Source organism: Coenobita brevimanus, chromosome 27 (assembly GCF_032717465.1).
Source record: "Coenobita brevimanus isolate Jiangsu-jjx chromosome 27, ASM3271746v2, whole genome shotgun sequence".
Lineage (NCBI taxonomy): Eukaryota > Metazoa > Arthropoda > Malacostraca > Decapoda > Coenobitidae > Coenobita > Coenobita brevimanus.
In genome coordinates this window covers 21,761,416-21,779,995 of record NC_136980.1, presented here as the reverse complement: position 1 = coordinate 21,779,995, position 18,580 = coordinate 21,761,416, and the positions used below count along the sequence as shown (strand labels likewise).

The 18,580-nt window shown below is 40.1% G+C and overlaps 1 protein-coding gene across 1 annotated transcript in view; it reads right to left on the bottom strand.

Annotated features, from left to right (window-relative positions):
• LOC145394494 ((3R)-3-hydroxyacyl-CoA dehydrogenase-like) overlaps positions 1 to 18,580 on the bottom strand; it is a 60,165-nt gene that overhangs the window by 25,628 nt on the left and 15,957 nt on the right. Inside the window, exons 3-5 of the mRNA XM_080268342.1 lie at positions 1,654 to 1,847; positions 1,326 to 1,510; positions 1,003 to 1,130 (exon numbers count right to left, since the gene is read on the bottom strand). Coding sequence (XP_080124468.1) covers positions 1,003 to 1,130; positions 1,326 to 1,510; positions 1,654 to 1,847 — 507 coding nt within the window. The remainder of the gene's footprint in view (positions 1 to 1,002; positions 1,131 to 1,325; positions 1,511 to 1,653; positions 1,848 to 18,580) is intronic.

Here is an 18,580-nt window from a genome sequence, read left to right as displayed (position 1 = left end):
GGTATTGTGTGTTAGCATAGGCTGCTGTGTGCATTTCATATCAAAATATTTTTTAACATGAAAAACTTTTGTTTCAGAGTAAGTGGGCTGTGGGAGTGATTTTAGTGCAGCCAGTAATGATGCGTGGGACATTGTTCTGTAAGGTCTGCAAGGTGCTGTAGTGGGTGTTAAAGAGGATGGAGGCCCATGCCGGGGAGACATAGGACATCACTGGTCTAATAAACAGATTGTAGAGCAGAGAGAGATGAGATTCCACACCGATTAAGATAAATGTAAAAACTTATAGCAGAACATATATAGAATGTAAATTGAAACTATTAATTATTCTCGTAGTGGTAGTTTCTTGTTTATAAGTACTATCTTTTTGACATTGTTTTCATGCATGGCAATCACTACAATATAAAATGCAGTAGGTTTACAGAGGAAATATCGGTCACGTTTGGGAAACACTTATTGGTTTCCTCACAACCGGCTTGGTGGCACCATGCTCCTTCACCTTGGCAGAAAAAAAAAAAAAAAAAAAAAAAGAGGTAGCCTACCACATTTCGTTTTTGTTAAATTTTACCGTAAATCTAGTAATACTGCTGCATTCACATGAATTCCCTACATGGACTTCCTGCCTTTATTAATCTGAATCAGCATTCATATCAAATGTAAAAGAACATAAACAGTTGCAAAGTAATTTCAAAGTCATTCGGCTTTATTCGATTTATATCAATTAGTTTAAAATTTTGAAAACGCATTACCGTTCTCAAATATATTTGTGTCCATTTGTATAACATGAAATTATTTAGTCAGTGTAACAGCAGAGGTATGGAGAAAAGAATCTGTACATTTAGCCTGGTGAATCCTGGGACAAAAATGGCCCCTCGCCCTGGCAGCCACTCTTCCTCCTGGGGTCAGACATCTACACCGGGCTAATTAAGCATTATCACCTCACATATCTAACCATCAGTCATTTCACGACGTCGCCCTACCAAACAACTCATTGCCTCCACTAACCTTCAGGACGGCCAAATCTACCCAATGTTATGAGCCGCTTGAAGTTCTCACGCATCTCCTCACTTGTGCTTGCTAACATTGGTGTGTCAGTCAGTCCAGGTAGCACGCAGTTTACACGTATGGCTTTGCTGAAATGGTAAGGAGTTTCAGTAACTAACGCTTCAGTATGGGTTAATTATATATATATATATATATATATATATATATGTATGTATGTTGTATATTCTTCATATATGAGGAAAATAACTACAAGCATTAAAGCAAATGCTCAATATGGAAGCCATGATAAGTCCATTGTCTGCATGCCTAAATGGTTTTGCTACCTCGCCAATTCCGCAGCACACGTCTTGGTGAATGTAATAACTCCTCCTTTGCTTGCAGTATAGCTGCTCATCTCGAGACTGCCAGTTTTCCCCAAAATACTTGCAATATTCACTATTGCACCCTTGGAATCTTTCCCATATTCCAGCAGTGATCTTGCGAATGCCTGGGTTACCAAGAAAAGTCCCTGCGGAGATCAGGATGATAATTATAATAGATTCATTGTTGCCTATATATCAGTATTAATTTCATAATAATTTGCCTATACTCTGTTACTTTTTATCTGATATACTAATATTCACTAAAATTGTTAACACATTTGGAACTGACCGTCAGGTTGACATCAATATTCTTCTGCCAGGTGTCATCATTAGTCTCCAAGACAGGAGCGAAGGCGAGCACGCCGGCATTGTTGACTAGCAGTGAGGGCGGGGCGCCACACTGGTCCTGGGCTGACTTCATGGCGGCCTCCACACTCCTCCTGTCTCTCACGTCCATGGCCACAGCCACGTGCTGCTGCCCACCTGCCGGAGATAGGGAAGTAATGCATATGTTCTTTATTAGGATATATTACAAGATGTTTTGTAAATAACACCAAAATCTTGCTTACCAGAAAAGTATCAGGTGCAAATAGCAATTAAAAGAAATGTTTTGTGAACGTCAAGCAAGAAAATATATTTGTACCGTGAGGAACATAATACATATCTTTGAATCCAATTGAGAGTTAAATGGATGTGACCTGGACGGACATAAATACAAAATTAGAAAGTTTCACCTCAGGACTGAAAGAATGGGGCACAATAAGAACTTAATTTGATTGCTTACTGTCAAATACACAACGAAAAATGTCAGCCTTCTCCTTCGGGCAGTAAGTAACTGTACCATCCTGCTTTATAAGTGGAGGTGTGGAGACGCCATCAATGAAGGCAGATATGAGCATGCTCCATCACTTATGAGACTGGCTCTCCTGACATGCCATTATAACATTCTGATGCAAAGAGAGAGAGAGAGAGAGAGAGAGAGAGAGAGAGAGAGAGAGAGAGAGAGAGAGAGAGAGAGAGAGAGACTTATCCACTTTTTCTAAGCACTCCTGAGCCCATATAGAAACAGCGTTCCTGGGTTTTCAGTACACCCACCGACAGAAAAAGAAATCGTCGAGTCACCATAATAAACAATGTCAGCCAGTTCATTGCACCAAGCAACACGTGCAATAAATAATTAATAATAGAAGAATGAAACAAATGCATTTTTCAGTTAAACTTCTGTTCTTTTGTATATGGTTTTCCCATCCAGTCTTCAGTACAACTGTTATGAAATGGGATTTGCCAGTTAGGTAGCCGAGATCTTTCTCGACGTTTCCTGAAGTTTACGGTAGCTAGTTCTAGTACGAGTCAGGGTTACCAGTTTGCCTACTGTTTGTAAGCGTAGTCGTTTCGTAATATGTACATTAATTTTTATGCTCTTTTTCTCAGTAATGTTTTATTTAATTGATTGATTGTTAAATTATGTAATTTAAGTTCGTATGGTAAAAGATTTAGGGTGTTATATAATGTAGGAAAACTCTAGCATGTTTTGATGTCTCCTAGTTGGTAACTGTTGTTAGGGGCAAGTACAAGACCAGCACGTCCGAGAATGTTTGAGAAGTAGATATTTCTAGAACAATGCAAGTTTATATAAGGATGGATAAGAGACTACAACGAGTTCAGTTGGGTTTCAGTTCCGTTTGAGGGAAGTGCAGTCGGGTTTGGGTGTAGTGCTGTTAGTGAACTTTGTGAAGAGTTGCTGGGAAGCATTAAGTGTAATTACTGTCAGTGAAGATTGTTTTCGGTATTTGTGCAATAATTGAAGTGTTGGCAAGCATTAAGAGTACTAACAGTGATGTGTTGTTAAGCATTAAGTGTAAAAACAGTTAGTAAAGTGTGTATAGCTCCAGTACTTGTAACAATAGTGAACAGTGAAGTTAGAAGAAATTAAGTGGATTTACTTGGAGAATAAAGACAGTGAACTTTAAAGAGCCAATGTTTATTTTCGCCTCAGCTGATCTTGTGTGCTGTACACCTTAAGGCTGACCATAGGAAGAACAACTCACTGGGCAATGTCCTTCCTGTACTGTACTACTGCTGTTTGAGCCTGTGGCAATGTGAGGTGGGGATGCAACACTGGTATCAGGAATGGAATTATTATTTCAAGGCTGCAGTGAGCCTAACCTTCGACATGGAAGCAGAAGGTGTGAAGGCAAGATCTCGAGCTGGACAGGAGGAGGAAATTTTCCTGGCGACAATCGTAAAACTGATAGAGGCACAAAACAAAGACCTCAGAAACGAATTTAAAGAACTGTTATAAGAACAATTATAGGCAGAGTAGAAACAACTCAAAGAACAATTACAGGCACAAAGTGAAGAACAGAAAAAGCTCAGAAACGAAATCAAAGAACAACTACAAGCACAGAACGACGGACAGTAAAAGCTCGAAGAACAATTATAGGCACAGATGAAAAAAAATCAAAGAACAATTGCAGGCACAGAACGACGAACAGAAAGAACGATATGAACAGCTTCAGGAGGCATTACAGGAGCAGCAGAGAGAATTACAGCTGAGAATGCAAGGACAGCTAGATGCTTTCATGGGGGAAATGAAGGAAGAACAGGAACAATTGAAGAAGGAGGTATATGCTTAGCTAAGGCAGCAGAAGTATGAGGTAAGAAATAATGTGTTAGAGTGTAAACAGCATGTAGACGAACAGTTGAAGACAGTTCGTGAGGAAATAGTGATGGAGTGCAGACAGTTAGTGAGGAAATAGTGATGGAGTGCAGACAGCATGTGGACAACCAGCTGAAGATTAGTGAGGGAATAGTGGCGGAGTTCAGACAGCATGTAGACGACCAGCTGAAGTCAATTAATGAGGAAATAGTGACGGAGTGCAGACGGCATGTAGATAACCAGTTGAGTCATGTAGTTGACCATGTGAAGATAATTAGTGAGAAAATTGAGGCTGTAGAGAAATATTGCACTGCTGAGCCTCAGGTTAGTGTACAGGGAGCATATGAAAGGATTGGACAGCATATGGTGAATCTTGACAGATCCCAAGCATCCAAAGGTAGCATTACAGGGATGAATAATCGGAATGTAGGAGATTTAAGTCCTGGCCTTAATTATGATGTCCCAGTTTTTAGGCCCCAAACCAGTGAAGTGCATGGCTATAATGGGGGTCCAATTAAGAAGAAACCTTAGGAATTCGATGGCAGAGTATCTTGGGAAGCTTACCGTTCACAGTTTGAGTTACTTGCAGATCTGAATGGTTGGGATGATAGGCAGAGGGCAGTGCAGCTTGCTACTAGCCTTAACCCGCCACGTCCTGTTGATGTATATATACGTCCACACGTTTTGTCACTGTCAACCCCGTTGACGTATATAAATGCGCGTCAACTGCAAGGTCTGTCATTTGCACAATTTTCAATTTTCGCTAGTGATTTTTGGTACGTATATACTGGACACCTTCCTCTACAAGATGCCAGGCAGGGACAATGCCTTACCCCGCATGACCTCCCCCCCCCCGCAAGCCATTGTCTCAGCAATTCACCTGTTACCAGTGACCTGGCCAGTAAAGACATGTCTTGCCACGGTACAAAATTCAGGGCCAGAGTGATTCCCCAATCGATGACAATGTGGAGGACAATCTTTACATAGCATTAGAGGAAGAAACAGTCAGAAATGATGATCAGGTAATGTTGCCAAAAAAGGTCAGGTATGTTGATGTGTTTGATGAGTGAAACAATGTTTATATTGCCTATATTACTGTGTGAAAACCAATATTCTCTCGTACTACATATAAATTCGTACCAAATAAATAAATAAATACTGTTTATGAGTGGTGTGGAATGGTTACACTCCCATAGAACTCGTTTTCTTTGGAGCCAGCCTGATAGAAAACACAGTGAGGCGAGAAGGTACTGCTACCTGTTTCAAGTATTTTAAACCTCAGGTGAGCGATTTCTCTATGAATTTTCGATGTTTCTCACCAAAAGCAGAGGTTTGAGCCAATATTTTTTTTTTTCCAAAATTGGTCGGGATTGGGGGGAGTCAGTGGTGGAAAAGTGATCAGGATGGGGTGGGTTAAGGGTGCCACAGTGGAAATTCTGGGTCAGACGTCAGTGATGGAGAGGAACAGTTATCAATCCCTTGCAGAAGTGCTGGAGTGTGGATGTGGAATCATGTACCAGACTGAGGTTTATACAACAAGATTTCGGAGCTGTGTACGGTCTCGAGGAGAATCCCTACAGCAACTTGCTCATGACCTGGACAGTATGACATATAAGGCATACCCTGGAGCAGCACTTAACCTGATGGCTATTCTGCTGCAGGACCAGTTCATTGATGCTCTTGATAGAACAGAGTTGAAAATGCAAGTGAAACAGGCACAACCAAGAACCATGCAAGAATCGCTAGCCAGGGCTCTAGAATTTGAGTCCTACATCAGGTCCAGTATATCCACCTTTCAGGCAGGCCGTATTGCAGGAATCAAGGCAAGAAGAGGGCAGGTATGTGAAAAGGAAAAATTTGAGGAAAGTTGCCAGGACATGGAAGAGAGGACTGCCACAAGTGGAAGAGGGAACAGGAGAAGACCGGAGGAGGCTGCTGGTTCTGTGGGAAGTCACGGCACAAGAAGGTCACGAATGGAAGAAGAAACAAGAACAGAGCAGTGCAAGGAGTTTTCAGTTGCAACAAAAGCGTGTTGGACATGTGGTGAGGTGGGACACTTCAGCTGTGAGTATTCACATGAGAAGGATGAGGGTACATTAGTGATAGCTGGTGACGAGAGGCAACAACCAGCCAGTTTTTCCCAGAAAGTCCCACCACTGAGGAAAGACAGGAGAATATTTATGAATAGCGTGCAAGAAGACGGAAGAACAGACGACATGCAGTGTAGTAGGAATGGGAATAATAGGAAGAAATGCTGCTGTATTGCAGTAACAAGGGCCAGCGTCAGATAAAGAAAGCCTGATAACTTGAAGGATTATTTTGTGCATAGTTAGATGTTTCATTAGGATTAAGGTTTATGTTTGTATATACTGTTTAGTTTTGTTGGGACGACAAAGAACCAGGGAGGGGGTAGTGTTATGGAAGGAGATTTGCCAGTTAGGTAGCGGAGATCTTTCTCGACGTTTCCTGAAGTTTACGGCAGCTAGTTTCAGTACGAGTCAGAGTTGCCAGTTTACCTACTGTTTGTGAGTGTAGTTGTTTCATAAGTTGTACTATCATGATCCAAAGTTTCTTTACCCCCCTGAGTGGAAGAAGGTCGAAGCCAAGGTTGTAGCAAGACCAGATGTTGGGACTCTGCCTGTATACAAGACTAATAATGGTTCATGATACCGTGATTCATAAATAAGCTCGTGTGTTTCATCCGGGTGATTCTTATTATCCTAAGCTTCAGGTTAGTGAACCCCTCCATCATGAACTGGCCCCGTGTTCGGTGGCCCGTCATTTCTTCAACATTGGCTTCGACCTTCCTCCACTCAGGGGGGTAAAGAAACTTTGGATCGTGATAGTACATTAATTTTATACTCTTTTTCTCAATAATGTTTTATTTCAGTGATTGCTTGTTAAATTATGTAATTTTAATTCGTATGGTAAATGATTTGGGTGTTATATAATGTAGCAAAACTCTAGCATGCTTTGATGTCTCCTAGTTGGTAACTGTTGTTAGGGGCAAGTACAAGACCAGCACGTCCGAGAATGTTTGAGAAGTAGGTCTTTCTAGAACAATGCAAGTTTATATAAGGATGGATAAGAGACTAGAACGAGTTCAGTTGGGTTTCAGTTCAGTTTGAGGGAAGTACAGTCGGGTTTTGTGAAGTGCTGTTTGTGAAGTTTGTGAAGAGTTGCTGGGAAGCATTAAGTGTAATTACTGTCAGTGAAGATTAGTTTCGGTACTTGTGCAAAAAGTAAAGTGTACGCAAGCATTAAGTGTACTAACAGTGAACTGTTGTTAAGCATTAAGTGTAACAGCAGTTAGCAAAGTGTGTATCGCTCCAGTGCTTGTGAGAATAGTGAACAGTGAAGATGGAAGGCATTAAGTGGATTTACTTGAAGCATTAAGTGTATTTACATGGAGAATAAAGACAATGAACTTTAAGGAGCCAGTGTTTATTTTCGCCTCAGCTGATCTTGTGTGCTATACACCTTAAGGCTGACCATAAGAAGAACAACTCACTGGGCAATGTCCTTCATGTACTGTAGGCTACTACTGCTGTTGGAGCCTGTGGCAGTGTGGGGTGGGGACAGAAGACAATTATTGAACGATTTCGCAGGCTGCCACTTTTCAACTATCTACCGGTATCTATCTATCTGTCTAATCTATCTATCTATCTATCTATCTATCTATCTATCTATCTATCTATATATATATATATATATATATATATATATATATATATATATATATATATGTGTGTGTGTGTGTGTGTGTGTGTGTACTGGCAGTGGTAACCAACGTTGCCGGGCCGAAAAAGCGAAGACTGTAATCCTATTTGTTCTAGTTCAATCTTTCTACTCCAGACAAACCATGTATTGTACACCCGCGGACATAATTATGAACCTCCTACACGTCAAGAAGCTGGTTGGTGATCCCTGGCAACCTGCCGTAGTAAATCGTTGATTTATTGAATGAACTTCGTCACTTGCAACGTTGATCGTGACTGTCTGCTCTATTTTATGGTGTAGTTATTATGGAGAAAAAGCATAATCACCGATAAAAATGTATGCTAATTTATGTTAAATGATAGTACCAGTGCTCCCCACAAACATTTTTTGCTAAAGGTGTGATAGAATTTTATTAGAAAGTCAACACAGGATTTGACAGTATCTTACTCGCAGGCTTACCGCAAGATATCGTAAGGCCAGCATGAATGTAACATTTGGTCACTGGAATTCGTGAGGTCTTACTGAAAATATCCTTCAGAGTACATTCTTATTATTAAAACAACAACTGCCACAATATAATGAAGGTAACTAACTGGAATTAAACATGGCAACAGTTTACCATCCTGATTTACCACCTTCACCCAGAGCAGGCCGGTGGCCAGTCGAGTCAGGGTGACCAACTGTCCCATCTTACGTCACCTAGACATACGATACGCTCCTGTATTAAATCTATATTTATTATATCCTCCTTGACTGCCCTTTGTATAGGGAGAGTAGGGTGTGTTTGATATGCTGATTGGCCGCCGATGATGTTATCGCAATAGACGCCAAATGATCGATAATATTTTTAAAATACTTTCCTATGAAGAAAATATGGAGAATATGGAAAGTTGCTGAATGCCTTAAAGAGTATGTATGAGGGTGCTAAGGATGGAAGTTTAGAGGGTGAAGTGCTTGAAAGAGTGCAACTGGAAAGAAAGGTTGCTGGTTCTTGGAAATCAGTGATAAGAAACAGGGACGTCAGCATGGAAGTAAAAAAGTCACTGCATGACAGTATTGTGATACCAACTCTAACGTATGGAAGTGAAACCTGGACCTTGTTGGAGGGACACAGGTCGAGAGTGGGTGCAGTGAAAATTAGTTATTTGAGAACAGCATGTGGAGCCACATGGAGAGAGAGACTGACAAATGAGGAAGTGAAGGAGCGTTGTGGTGTGGATGTGATGGAAAGCATTTGGAGAATTACACTGAGGTGGTTTGGCCATGTGGAGAGGATGGAGAGCGAGTGACTGACTAGCAGAGTGTTTGTGAGTGAGGTGGGGGAGGGGAGAGGGAGGGGGAGGCCGAGGATGAGATGGTGGGATGAAGTGGAGAGGTATATGAGAGAGGAGAGTGTGAGCTGGGAGCAAGGCAGTGAAATGGCGAGGGACAGGGTGACATGGAGCCGATTTGTTAATTCCTTACTGGATTAAGGTGTCTGGCAATAGACAGAGATAGAATACTTTCCTCTTGTGTTCCTGGGAGTAAAACACTGAGCTGTTCATCAGAAACACAGAGAATATGATTAATCTGCTCTTCTGTTAAACATGATATCGGTCTATATGCTTTTGTTACTATAAATAAGCGAATAGTGCTTGCCGTGACGAATAAAATACATCTTTATGTCAATTGCAACTATCCTCTCTCTCTCTCTCTCTCTCTCTCTCTCTCTCTCTCTCTCTCTCTCTCTCTCTCTCCTATTTTATACAATTTTTGAAATTTTTATTTATTTATTTATATATATATATTTTTAAAGGCACGTCCAAAGGCTACTCGTTCTCTCGCGCTGGATGTTTACTTCCTCCCTCCCCTCCCCCTTCTCTCTCTCTCTCTCTCTCTCTCTCTCTCTCTCTCTCTCTCTCTCTCTCTCTCTCGATAATATATGCTAAAGTGCGTGTGGCTACACCCATGAATTATAACCACTGCCTATACATAACTGTACTGTATTTGCTAAAGCAGATATGTGGGAAGATCAACTACCGTTTTTTGTTGCACATGGACTCCATACCTTTGCAACAAACTCTCTCTCTCTCTCTCTCTCTGAGAAGCTTTTGATAGTATGGCAAGAAGATTAAGGAAATAATAAAATAGGAAATATGCCCATGGTGTATGGAAGAAATGGAATGAGATTATAACAAGGGAAAGTAAGGTAGATATTAAGGAGATCAGGTCAAATAACAAACATTTTTTTTTTTTTAATCGGCAGAAACGTCACAAAGTTACGAGTGGGCTATATAGAAGAGGGTATTATCAGCCTTTCCACTATTGTAGCTATTATAACTCCATTATATCATCACCGCAGCTTCTTTTCACTATTAGTTCGTCAATAAGGTGTTATATATTATTTTTTCTGTAGTCAACGCTGGCCGTTTTGTCTCCTTGTTGTCCAGTACTTATAATCTCTGCTGTCCACTACAACCTTAATGCCTTTCATACAATAAATTGAAGAGATAGTTTATGTTTTTCCCTATGAAAAAGAAAATTCTGCAAACGACCTTTGTTTACACCATGCTAACCTACTGAGTTATATCCGTTGTTGCACAAACATTTGCGAACATGGGGTAGCCACTCATTTCGCTTAGTCAGCTTTGTGTGTGTGTGTGTGTGTGTGTGTCAGACTCTGGCCATAGGCTTCACAGCCCGTTAGCCTACCATGACCCAGTAGCCCTACTACGTCCATGCACCTCCACATATTAGTGTGAGGCTATGTCAGTCCCTGCAGTTTGTACAGTACATGCATTACTACACAAATAATGCAAACTAACATAAAAACGTGATATACTGATAGGTGTTAAAAATCATGTTTTGAAGGCTCCTCGGCGAGAGTGCTGCCATCGAGATGGATGTGAGCATTTATTCATCACGGCAAATACTCTTTGCTTCTTTATAGTTATTTATGCATAGGCCTACAGACCGTTATTTTGTTTTATAAAAGAGCAGGTGATATGTATTCCTCGTGTTTTTGATGAACAGCTGAATGTTTTATTACCAGGAATACGAGAGGGAAGTATATAAAAATAAATATTATCGATCATTTGCCGTCTGTTGCGATGACAATCGGCGGCCAATCAGCAGCCGCGAATCAAACACACCCTACTCGCCCCTTACAATTCAGGTGCACAAATCAATCAATTAGGGTATAGTTCGAGCCCTCATTATGTCTCTCATAACACAGTGTTAATGTGAGGTGAAACGCTAGCAGATCAAACCCTGCTTGAGTCTTCTATTAAAGTGGTACATCTCCATGCAATATTACAATTATAGCCTGTTTGATATGCAGCAAGGAAGATTTGGTGGAAAATAAAATCAATGATTCTCCAAACGATGAAATGTAAACACTGAGTCATTACTTTTACTGGCATGTGTTGGATGAAAGCTGTGTAATGAAAAAAAAAAATTTATAAATTGTGTCATCAACTCGCAACCCTTCACCTCAAGTCTTGTCTAACTAAAATAAACTCAGGGTATGATTCCCAGGCATGTGGTTCATGAGATATTTAGCTGTTGGTGAACAAAATTATTATTATATCCATTAACATTATTCCCCTTCATATTTGTAAAGCATCAGACTCATCATTAGTGACGTTGACTAACCATCAATAAGTCTTCTCCCTCAATACCTCAGTTCACACGCAGAATAAACTCGCTCATTCCATCCTCATGCTTTCCATTCTTGTTAATACAGCTATTGTTATTTCTTAATCATGTTATATATGCTACGTGAAGAATCCTTAACCCGTACCCTCCCTTTTTTTTCAGGCCTCCCACCCCTTGAAAACCCATTTAATTTTCTTTTTTTTTTTTTTTTTGCTCAAACATTCGCTTTTGGTGAGAAACTAATGAAAATTCACCAAGAAAGTTGCTCCCATCACCCCTAAGTGCTGCTAAGGTGGGTTCCCCCTCACCTCAGCCGGGTGTTCTGTGCCCAGGCCGGTGCCCGGGTGCGGCTGCTCCGTTTTCTACAGTGGGAAGGAGGGTAACTAATCAAAACCAACCTAAATACATATAATTACATTTATTTCCTACAAAAGTACATATACAGCAACAATATATATATATATATATATATATATATATATATATATATATATATATATATATATATTTATATATATATAAGTGTGAAAATAACGTAGGTTCATAATGGTATCACCAGTGCCGGATTTGGGATGTGGGGGACCCATCCCAAGCATCAAATTAGCATGGTGCTAAATGAAAATACATTTTTAACCATCGCACTGTCCCAACGATATGCTCGCTTGCACAATACAACTCGCTCCTGACGACCTATGATACTGTATTCGGAAATTGATGTCATTAAGGATCAGGTAAAAACGATACTTTCTGAAAAATCTCCACATTAATTAGCTCTGAATGAAAAAAAACAGAGCAGCCCTGAAATGCACTGAACACTTCCTAGCATATCACACCAAACAGAATAATGATGAAGCGAGGAAAAAAACAAACAAAACACCGTGCACTCACCACTCAACACTTGAATAGACTGTTCACTGAACGAACAGTTTCTAGAAATCTGGTCTAGTCCAGGTGCTTTCCGCGATTTTCTGATAGAGAATTCTCTTAATAAATCATCAAAATCCAATGAGCATAGGATGTCCGACTCATTGCTCATGACTCAAATTCACAAGTCACTCCTGTGTCCTGCTTGTTCGTAGGCGATTCTCAATCAATTTCAGCTTGAAAAAAAAAAAAAAAAAAAAAACACGCCCAGCACTGCAGTTACACACCATTACAGCCAAGTACATTCTCAGGGCTACCTCCACACTGGGGAAAAAATCTAGCACATGGTTATCGTGGATAAGTTTGAAGAGAAATAGCTCAGTGCTAACGTCGTTTGTCTCTTTGTCAGCATAATATTCGCAAAAGCAGCAAACTGGACGAGCTCTTCAGGAAATGAAGTCTCCAGATCGTTGGGATAGACATCCAGTAATTTCTTAGCTTCTTTAGACAGCTCTTCAGAGGATAGCATTGCCAGTCATCCGAAGCAGCCAAAGCGACCTGACATCAGTTCATACGCATGCAGCCGTTGGTTAAGAGAAGCTATGAACTGATCGATGACAGGAATGAAATCCTCTGACAGTGACAACAAGTGATCAAATATGAACACTTGTTGGCGACTGGCACCGGCTCCAGGACTGCCAGATTTGAACATGGCTATATAACTAAATTCTTCAATTTTCATTCCCATATTCAGTTTTTCAATAACAATAATAATAATAATAATAATAATAATCTGTTTTTTTTGTTTTTGTTTGTTTCTCCAAAGCACCGGTTCTTCCATAGGGAATTCACAAGCGCTCGACAGGCATATACATTATTTTTACAGTTACAAGAATTGTGACATCTCTGATATACAATACATACTTCATCAGAATATATATATATATATATATATATATATATATATATATATATATATATATATATATATATATATATATAGTGGCAATAATTAAAACCTATAATCATTTGTCATAGTACCTCTCTCCAGGTCATAGGATTCAGCAGAAAAGAGTTGTCTCATGGACATGGCAATCTGTTATATAATCTAGGGGCTCTATACACAAAAGAACGATCAGAGAAAGATGACTGGTGAATGGCTCCAGGCTCGTCAAGACACAAGGAATCATCTTCACTAAGTAGGCTAACATCGCACCTGGGCATGCCGATGGAAGTTTGAGCAATTCAGCAAGATACATTGGTTCACGAAACTTAAAAACATTGAATGTAATAAGACACAATATAAATTCAGTTCTAGCCTTTACCGGTGTAGTCGAGGTTCTCGGGGGGAAACCAAAGATAGGCCATGCTGCCCTATTCAACACAGACTGAACTTTTGTTATTATATTATTTAGAAGGCCAATCCACTGTGAATTACATTAATCAACATGAGACAAGACCACTGCATGGACCAATGTTGCGAGGCAACGTCTGTTCTGGAATTTTCTCACAGGGTACAGATTTCTGATATGCAAGTTGCACCCTCTGACAACGTGATTAATATGTTCCTTGTATTTTAACTTTGAACTAAAATAAACACACAGATTTCGAACAGAACAGACTGGATGAAGCTGTGACACCAATGTTCAGAGCCAGGGCATTATCAGTGTCATTACCAAATTTCTTAAAGAAAGATTATTCGTGTATTTACCCTTTGCCAATATAGGTACATGTGTAAGGGAAAAAATTATTCATTTAAAGATTAATGACATATGTTCTGTATTTTCATGTTCTAAAAGCTAACAAATCATTTGAGTACATCATCCAATCATGTTCATTACCATCTCGAAATCCAATACCAAATCATGTTTATTCATTATCTGACGGGTTTTTCATTACCAAATCGGCCCTGTTTTGGTAATGAAAAATACCAAATGTCAAGTTGCCCAACGTTTGGTGGGAGGCCTCTTCTGGTGGGAGTCCCAGGGCCCAGGCCGCGGGGGCCCACCCCTGAGTCCGGCCCTGGGTACCACCCATAAATTGCCAATTTCTGGCACACTTGACTAGCAGATTCTGTTGTTTCGTCGACTGGCGAATCACTGTTGCCATCGAAATCATCTAGGTAGGTGTCCAGGACGGCTTGTATTTCGTCCTCCAAGAGACCGCGGTGTGCCATGTCTGTTCTGGGTGACTGCAGTCAGGTAAGTGGATGAGTCACAGGTGAGTGCGGGTCAAGTGAGGTCAACGAGAGTCCCTGCCTGGCGGCAGCTAGAGAAAGGCCTCACACATCTGCCTGCCACAAATCATCAGCGAAATATGAAAAATGTGCACGCAATGTGCCTTGCAATTGCGAATCGTACAGCATACGACGGCGGGTCCACGGCAGCTACCATGTACTGTCGTATGACGTACAATGGCGGGAGGGTACGGGTTAAGGATACATGCTTAACACTGGCAATGACTGTGATATATACCTTCCCTAATATTTTGTATGGTGCGCACAGTGAGGTATTCTTCACAACACAGATTAATATGTAAATGGGCATCATCCTTGCTTATTGTGACAAGGAATAAACCATGATAGATTATATATAATTATTTATGTTTATGTAAACTGTCTATCATGGATTTATAGCAAGAGTTAATGATGGGAGATGGTGAGTCAAGGTTTAAAGAAGTAGTAGTGGTGAAAGGGGAAAAGATGGGTTAGCATGACAGAGGTCACAAGTGTGGAATGTAGGAGAGAAGGGTGCCGAAGTGCGAGTGGTGTCAGTGACTAATATTATGATAACATGCAATGAAATCGCAGTTGCTACAGTATTTTTCCATTGTGCGAAAAGCAAATGATAATGAAAGCATTTGCTCCTTGATGTTTTTCAGCTTACTGATCCATGCACAGACAACAAACATGCACACCAGTTAGATAATATTATGGTCATGTAGATACAATAAAAAACGTGTGACGCCTCATACACAGAGGACGAGACAGTCATAGAAACAGGCAGAGGGAGGGAGGAAATTATTCACTCGTATAAAAATAAACTGATAAAAAGGGAAATTTGAGGTGTTAATCCGGATGTCTGAGAGTTAGGCAATTGGCATTATTGATGAAGAATCTGATGCTTTACAAATATTAATGGGAATAATATCAATGGATATCAAGGTAATATATTTACAAATAGCTAAAGATATCATGAACTACTTGCATGGGAATCATACTGTATGTTGAATTTATTTTAGTGTGACAAGTTTTAAGGTGAAGGGTTGTGGGTTGATGAAACAATCACTTTAGTTTTGTCTTTACACAGTTCTCATCCGACACGTTAGTAGAAGCAATGGCGTAGTGTTCATATTTAATCGTAAGGAGAATCACTGATATTACTTTCCACCAAATAATCATTGTTGCATATCAAACAGGCTGTAATTATATTTTGTCATATCTGGGGCTTCCTGGACTCCAGATGAAAGGAAAGATTGATTTGATAACCCTCGCCTGCCAGTGACTTAAAAATGTGGAACTGCAAGAAAAGTATCATTGTATGCGAACAAACAGTCATTAATCAAGAACACCACCAATGCACACTTTTCGTGTTTGGGGGAAAAGGGAAAAAAAGCTGTCTGATGCCATGCAAAATATTTCCATAGCTGTACTAAAAGCCGTGGGTGGGAATTTTAAGAACAACATACAAAATAAATCAATAAGCAACGGAATTTGTTTTATGCTTCATCTATAAGTGCTGCATATAATGTGTGATGGAATGATCAGGCCGGCAGTGTTTACTATACTATTTTTTTTTTCTTTATTGACTTGAGTATATTGTCACTGTTGCAGGTGCAGAGGACGTGTCTCAGATCAGAGGTTTCAATTTCGAGCACTTTGTAAAACCTGAGAATCAACTGTTTATTTGTGACAAATGGCTGATTGTCTAATGAGCCCACGAAAATAACTGGTACTGCACCTAACACTGTACTGTTGGTTATAACACTAAATATTTTGTAAAACATTTCATACGATCATGAAGGATTAATTCATTATGTTTATGTTATTTTAGTCTGTGGTGTTGGAATGCATTAATTTTAAGAACTTGATGAGCTGGCAACCGGCACCATGGAATATTCATGAAGCAGTTCTTGATATGGGATGTGGGATTAACATTGTTTAAGATAGTATGCAACAGCTGTATTTAACAAACATATAAAAATAAAAACAATAGCATACTTACGTCTGTGAAGGTGAGTATTTGATGAACTTTCATTTCCTCCACCATGGAGGTTACGTTTTTGACAGCGTTGGTTTGTTTGTCTGTTTTTTCTGTTTGTCTGTTAGAAGGAGTGATCGGATTTTGCTGATTTTTTTTTTTTTTTTTTTTTTTTGAAGGGTAGGGTATGGCCCAACGAATAATCCATTAGATTTCAGTAGTGATCCAGACCATCATCCGGATCCAGGAATTTTTAAAGGATTCTCTACCAGTGAAGGAAAGTGGCAATTTCAACATATTTGCTTCTAATCTGATGAATAATGCCTACAATGCTTGCACTTCACTCTTGGCGGAGGTTTGTAATCTCGGATTGCTCTTGTTTAAATCAGTGGTTGACATATCTGGCCATGGGTTAGGTAGAGAGATTCTGTGAGGGAAACTATGCTCATTTTACTCAAGCTTGGTCTAATACAATCACTGCCCCTCTTGAATGCTGAGCTGTAGAAATACTGTAGAATGATTAACACCGGAATATGTTGCTAGCCACGAAGTATTGCAATGGAAAGGACATGGGGACATACCACTGTTTTTTTCTGCCACTGAGTTATTAAAAAAAATATGCTGCAAAGTGTCGAAAATCTGGGCAGAGTTAAGGTAATGGAACTATAGAGGCCATGTAGAGATGTCCCATGAACATAACAGATTACAGTACTTTTCTGGTGCTGAACTGCCATCTTATGCCACTTCAAGAGGCAGTAAGGTAAGTAAACTGATATTTATAATCATGTTACTGTCAGAGTGTCCATAGTTAAAGAAAGTGAAGTGGTGTTGTAATGCGAGAACCTTGGTTTTATTAAGATTTGTTAGGTTTGCTTAAATCAGGCTGTTTTGAGAGAGAGAGAGTCATTGATGTGGAAGAGTGGCAGGGAAGTAGGGAGACGTGCCCCCAAAAGGTGGCCTGATGCATAAGAATTTCAAACATGTTACTTTCATCTGTATATTATAAACTAATTTCCAAATGTTTACTGAAGTAAATTTACATCTTGTCCAACACTGGACGCACCAGGGAGAACGTAAATTTACCTCTTAACCAACCGTGGACAAACTGGGAAGAATGAAAATTTGCATCTTGACCAACAGCCGACAAGCTGGGGAGGATGTAAATTTATGTGTTAACCGAAAATGTGCATAAATCTTTAATTTCCAAACTGCCCTCTTACGGTTTCTATCCTTCTGTCTGTGCCTTCATCTATAGCTTCGTTTCTATAGTTGCTGTTGTAGATCTATCAACAGTGGTGTTCCTCAGAGCCCTGCCCTATCACCATCTCTCTTCCTCTTATTCATCAGTGACCTTCTAAGCTGTACATCTAACCCTATCCACTCATACGCTGATGATTCCATCCCTCACATTTCCGTTCGGTTCCCGCAAAGTTACTTCAACAAACAAGATATGAGGATAGGGCACACCTAATGTCTGACCTCGCTTGAATCACTGACTGGGTTAAAAATAATCTTGTTGTTTTTAATTCATGAAAGACTCAGTTCTCACACCTATCAACCCAACAAAATCTTCCACGGGAGTACCCACTAATGTTTTAATAATATCCAGCTTAATCTTGCATCATCCTTAATCATACTTAGGGTTTCATTCTCTTGGAACTTATCTTGGAAAGATCATATTACATCTCTTGCAAAACCTACTTCCAAGAGATTCGGTGTGCTAAGCCAACTCCGTATCTTCTTCACCCCTGCACAGATGTTGACTTTATACACGGGTTTTATTCGCCCCTGTGTAGAGTACAACTCTCATGTGTGGGGAGGCTTCCCACATACAGCTCTTCTCAATAGGGTGGAGTCAAAGGCTTTTCATCTCATTCACTCTGCTCCTCTGACTGGTTCCCTTCAACCTCTGTCTCTTCGCCGTACTGTTGCATCTTTTTTCTATCGCTACTTCAATGGTCACTGCTCCTCTGAACTGTCTGCTTGCATCGCTCCACCTCTAGGACGGGCGCGTACTACCCGTCAAACAACAAACTCTCATCCCTTTTCTATCCAACTCTCTAATGCAAGAGATAACCATTACTCCCAGTCCTTCATTTATGCAACAGGTCAACTCTGGAACTGTCTCCCTCTGTCTG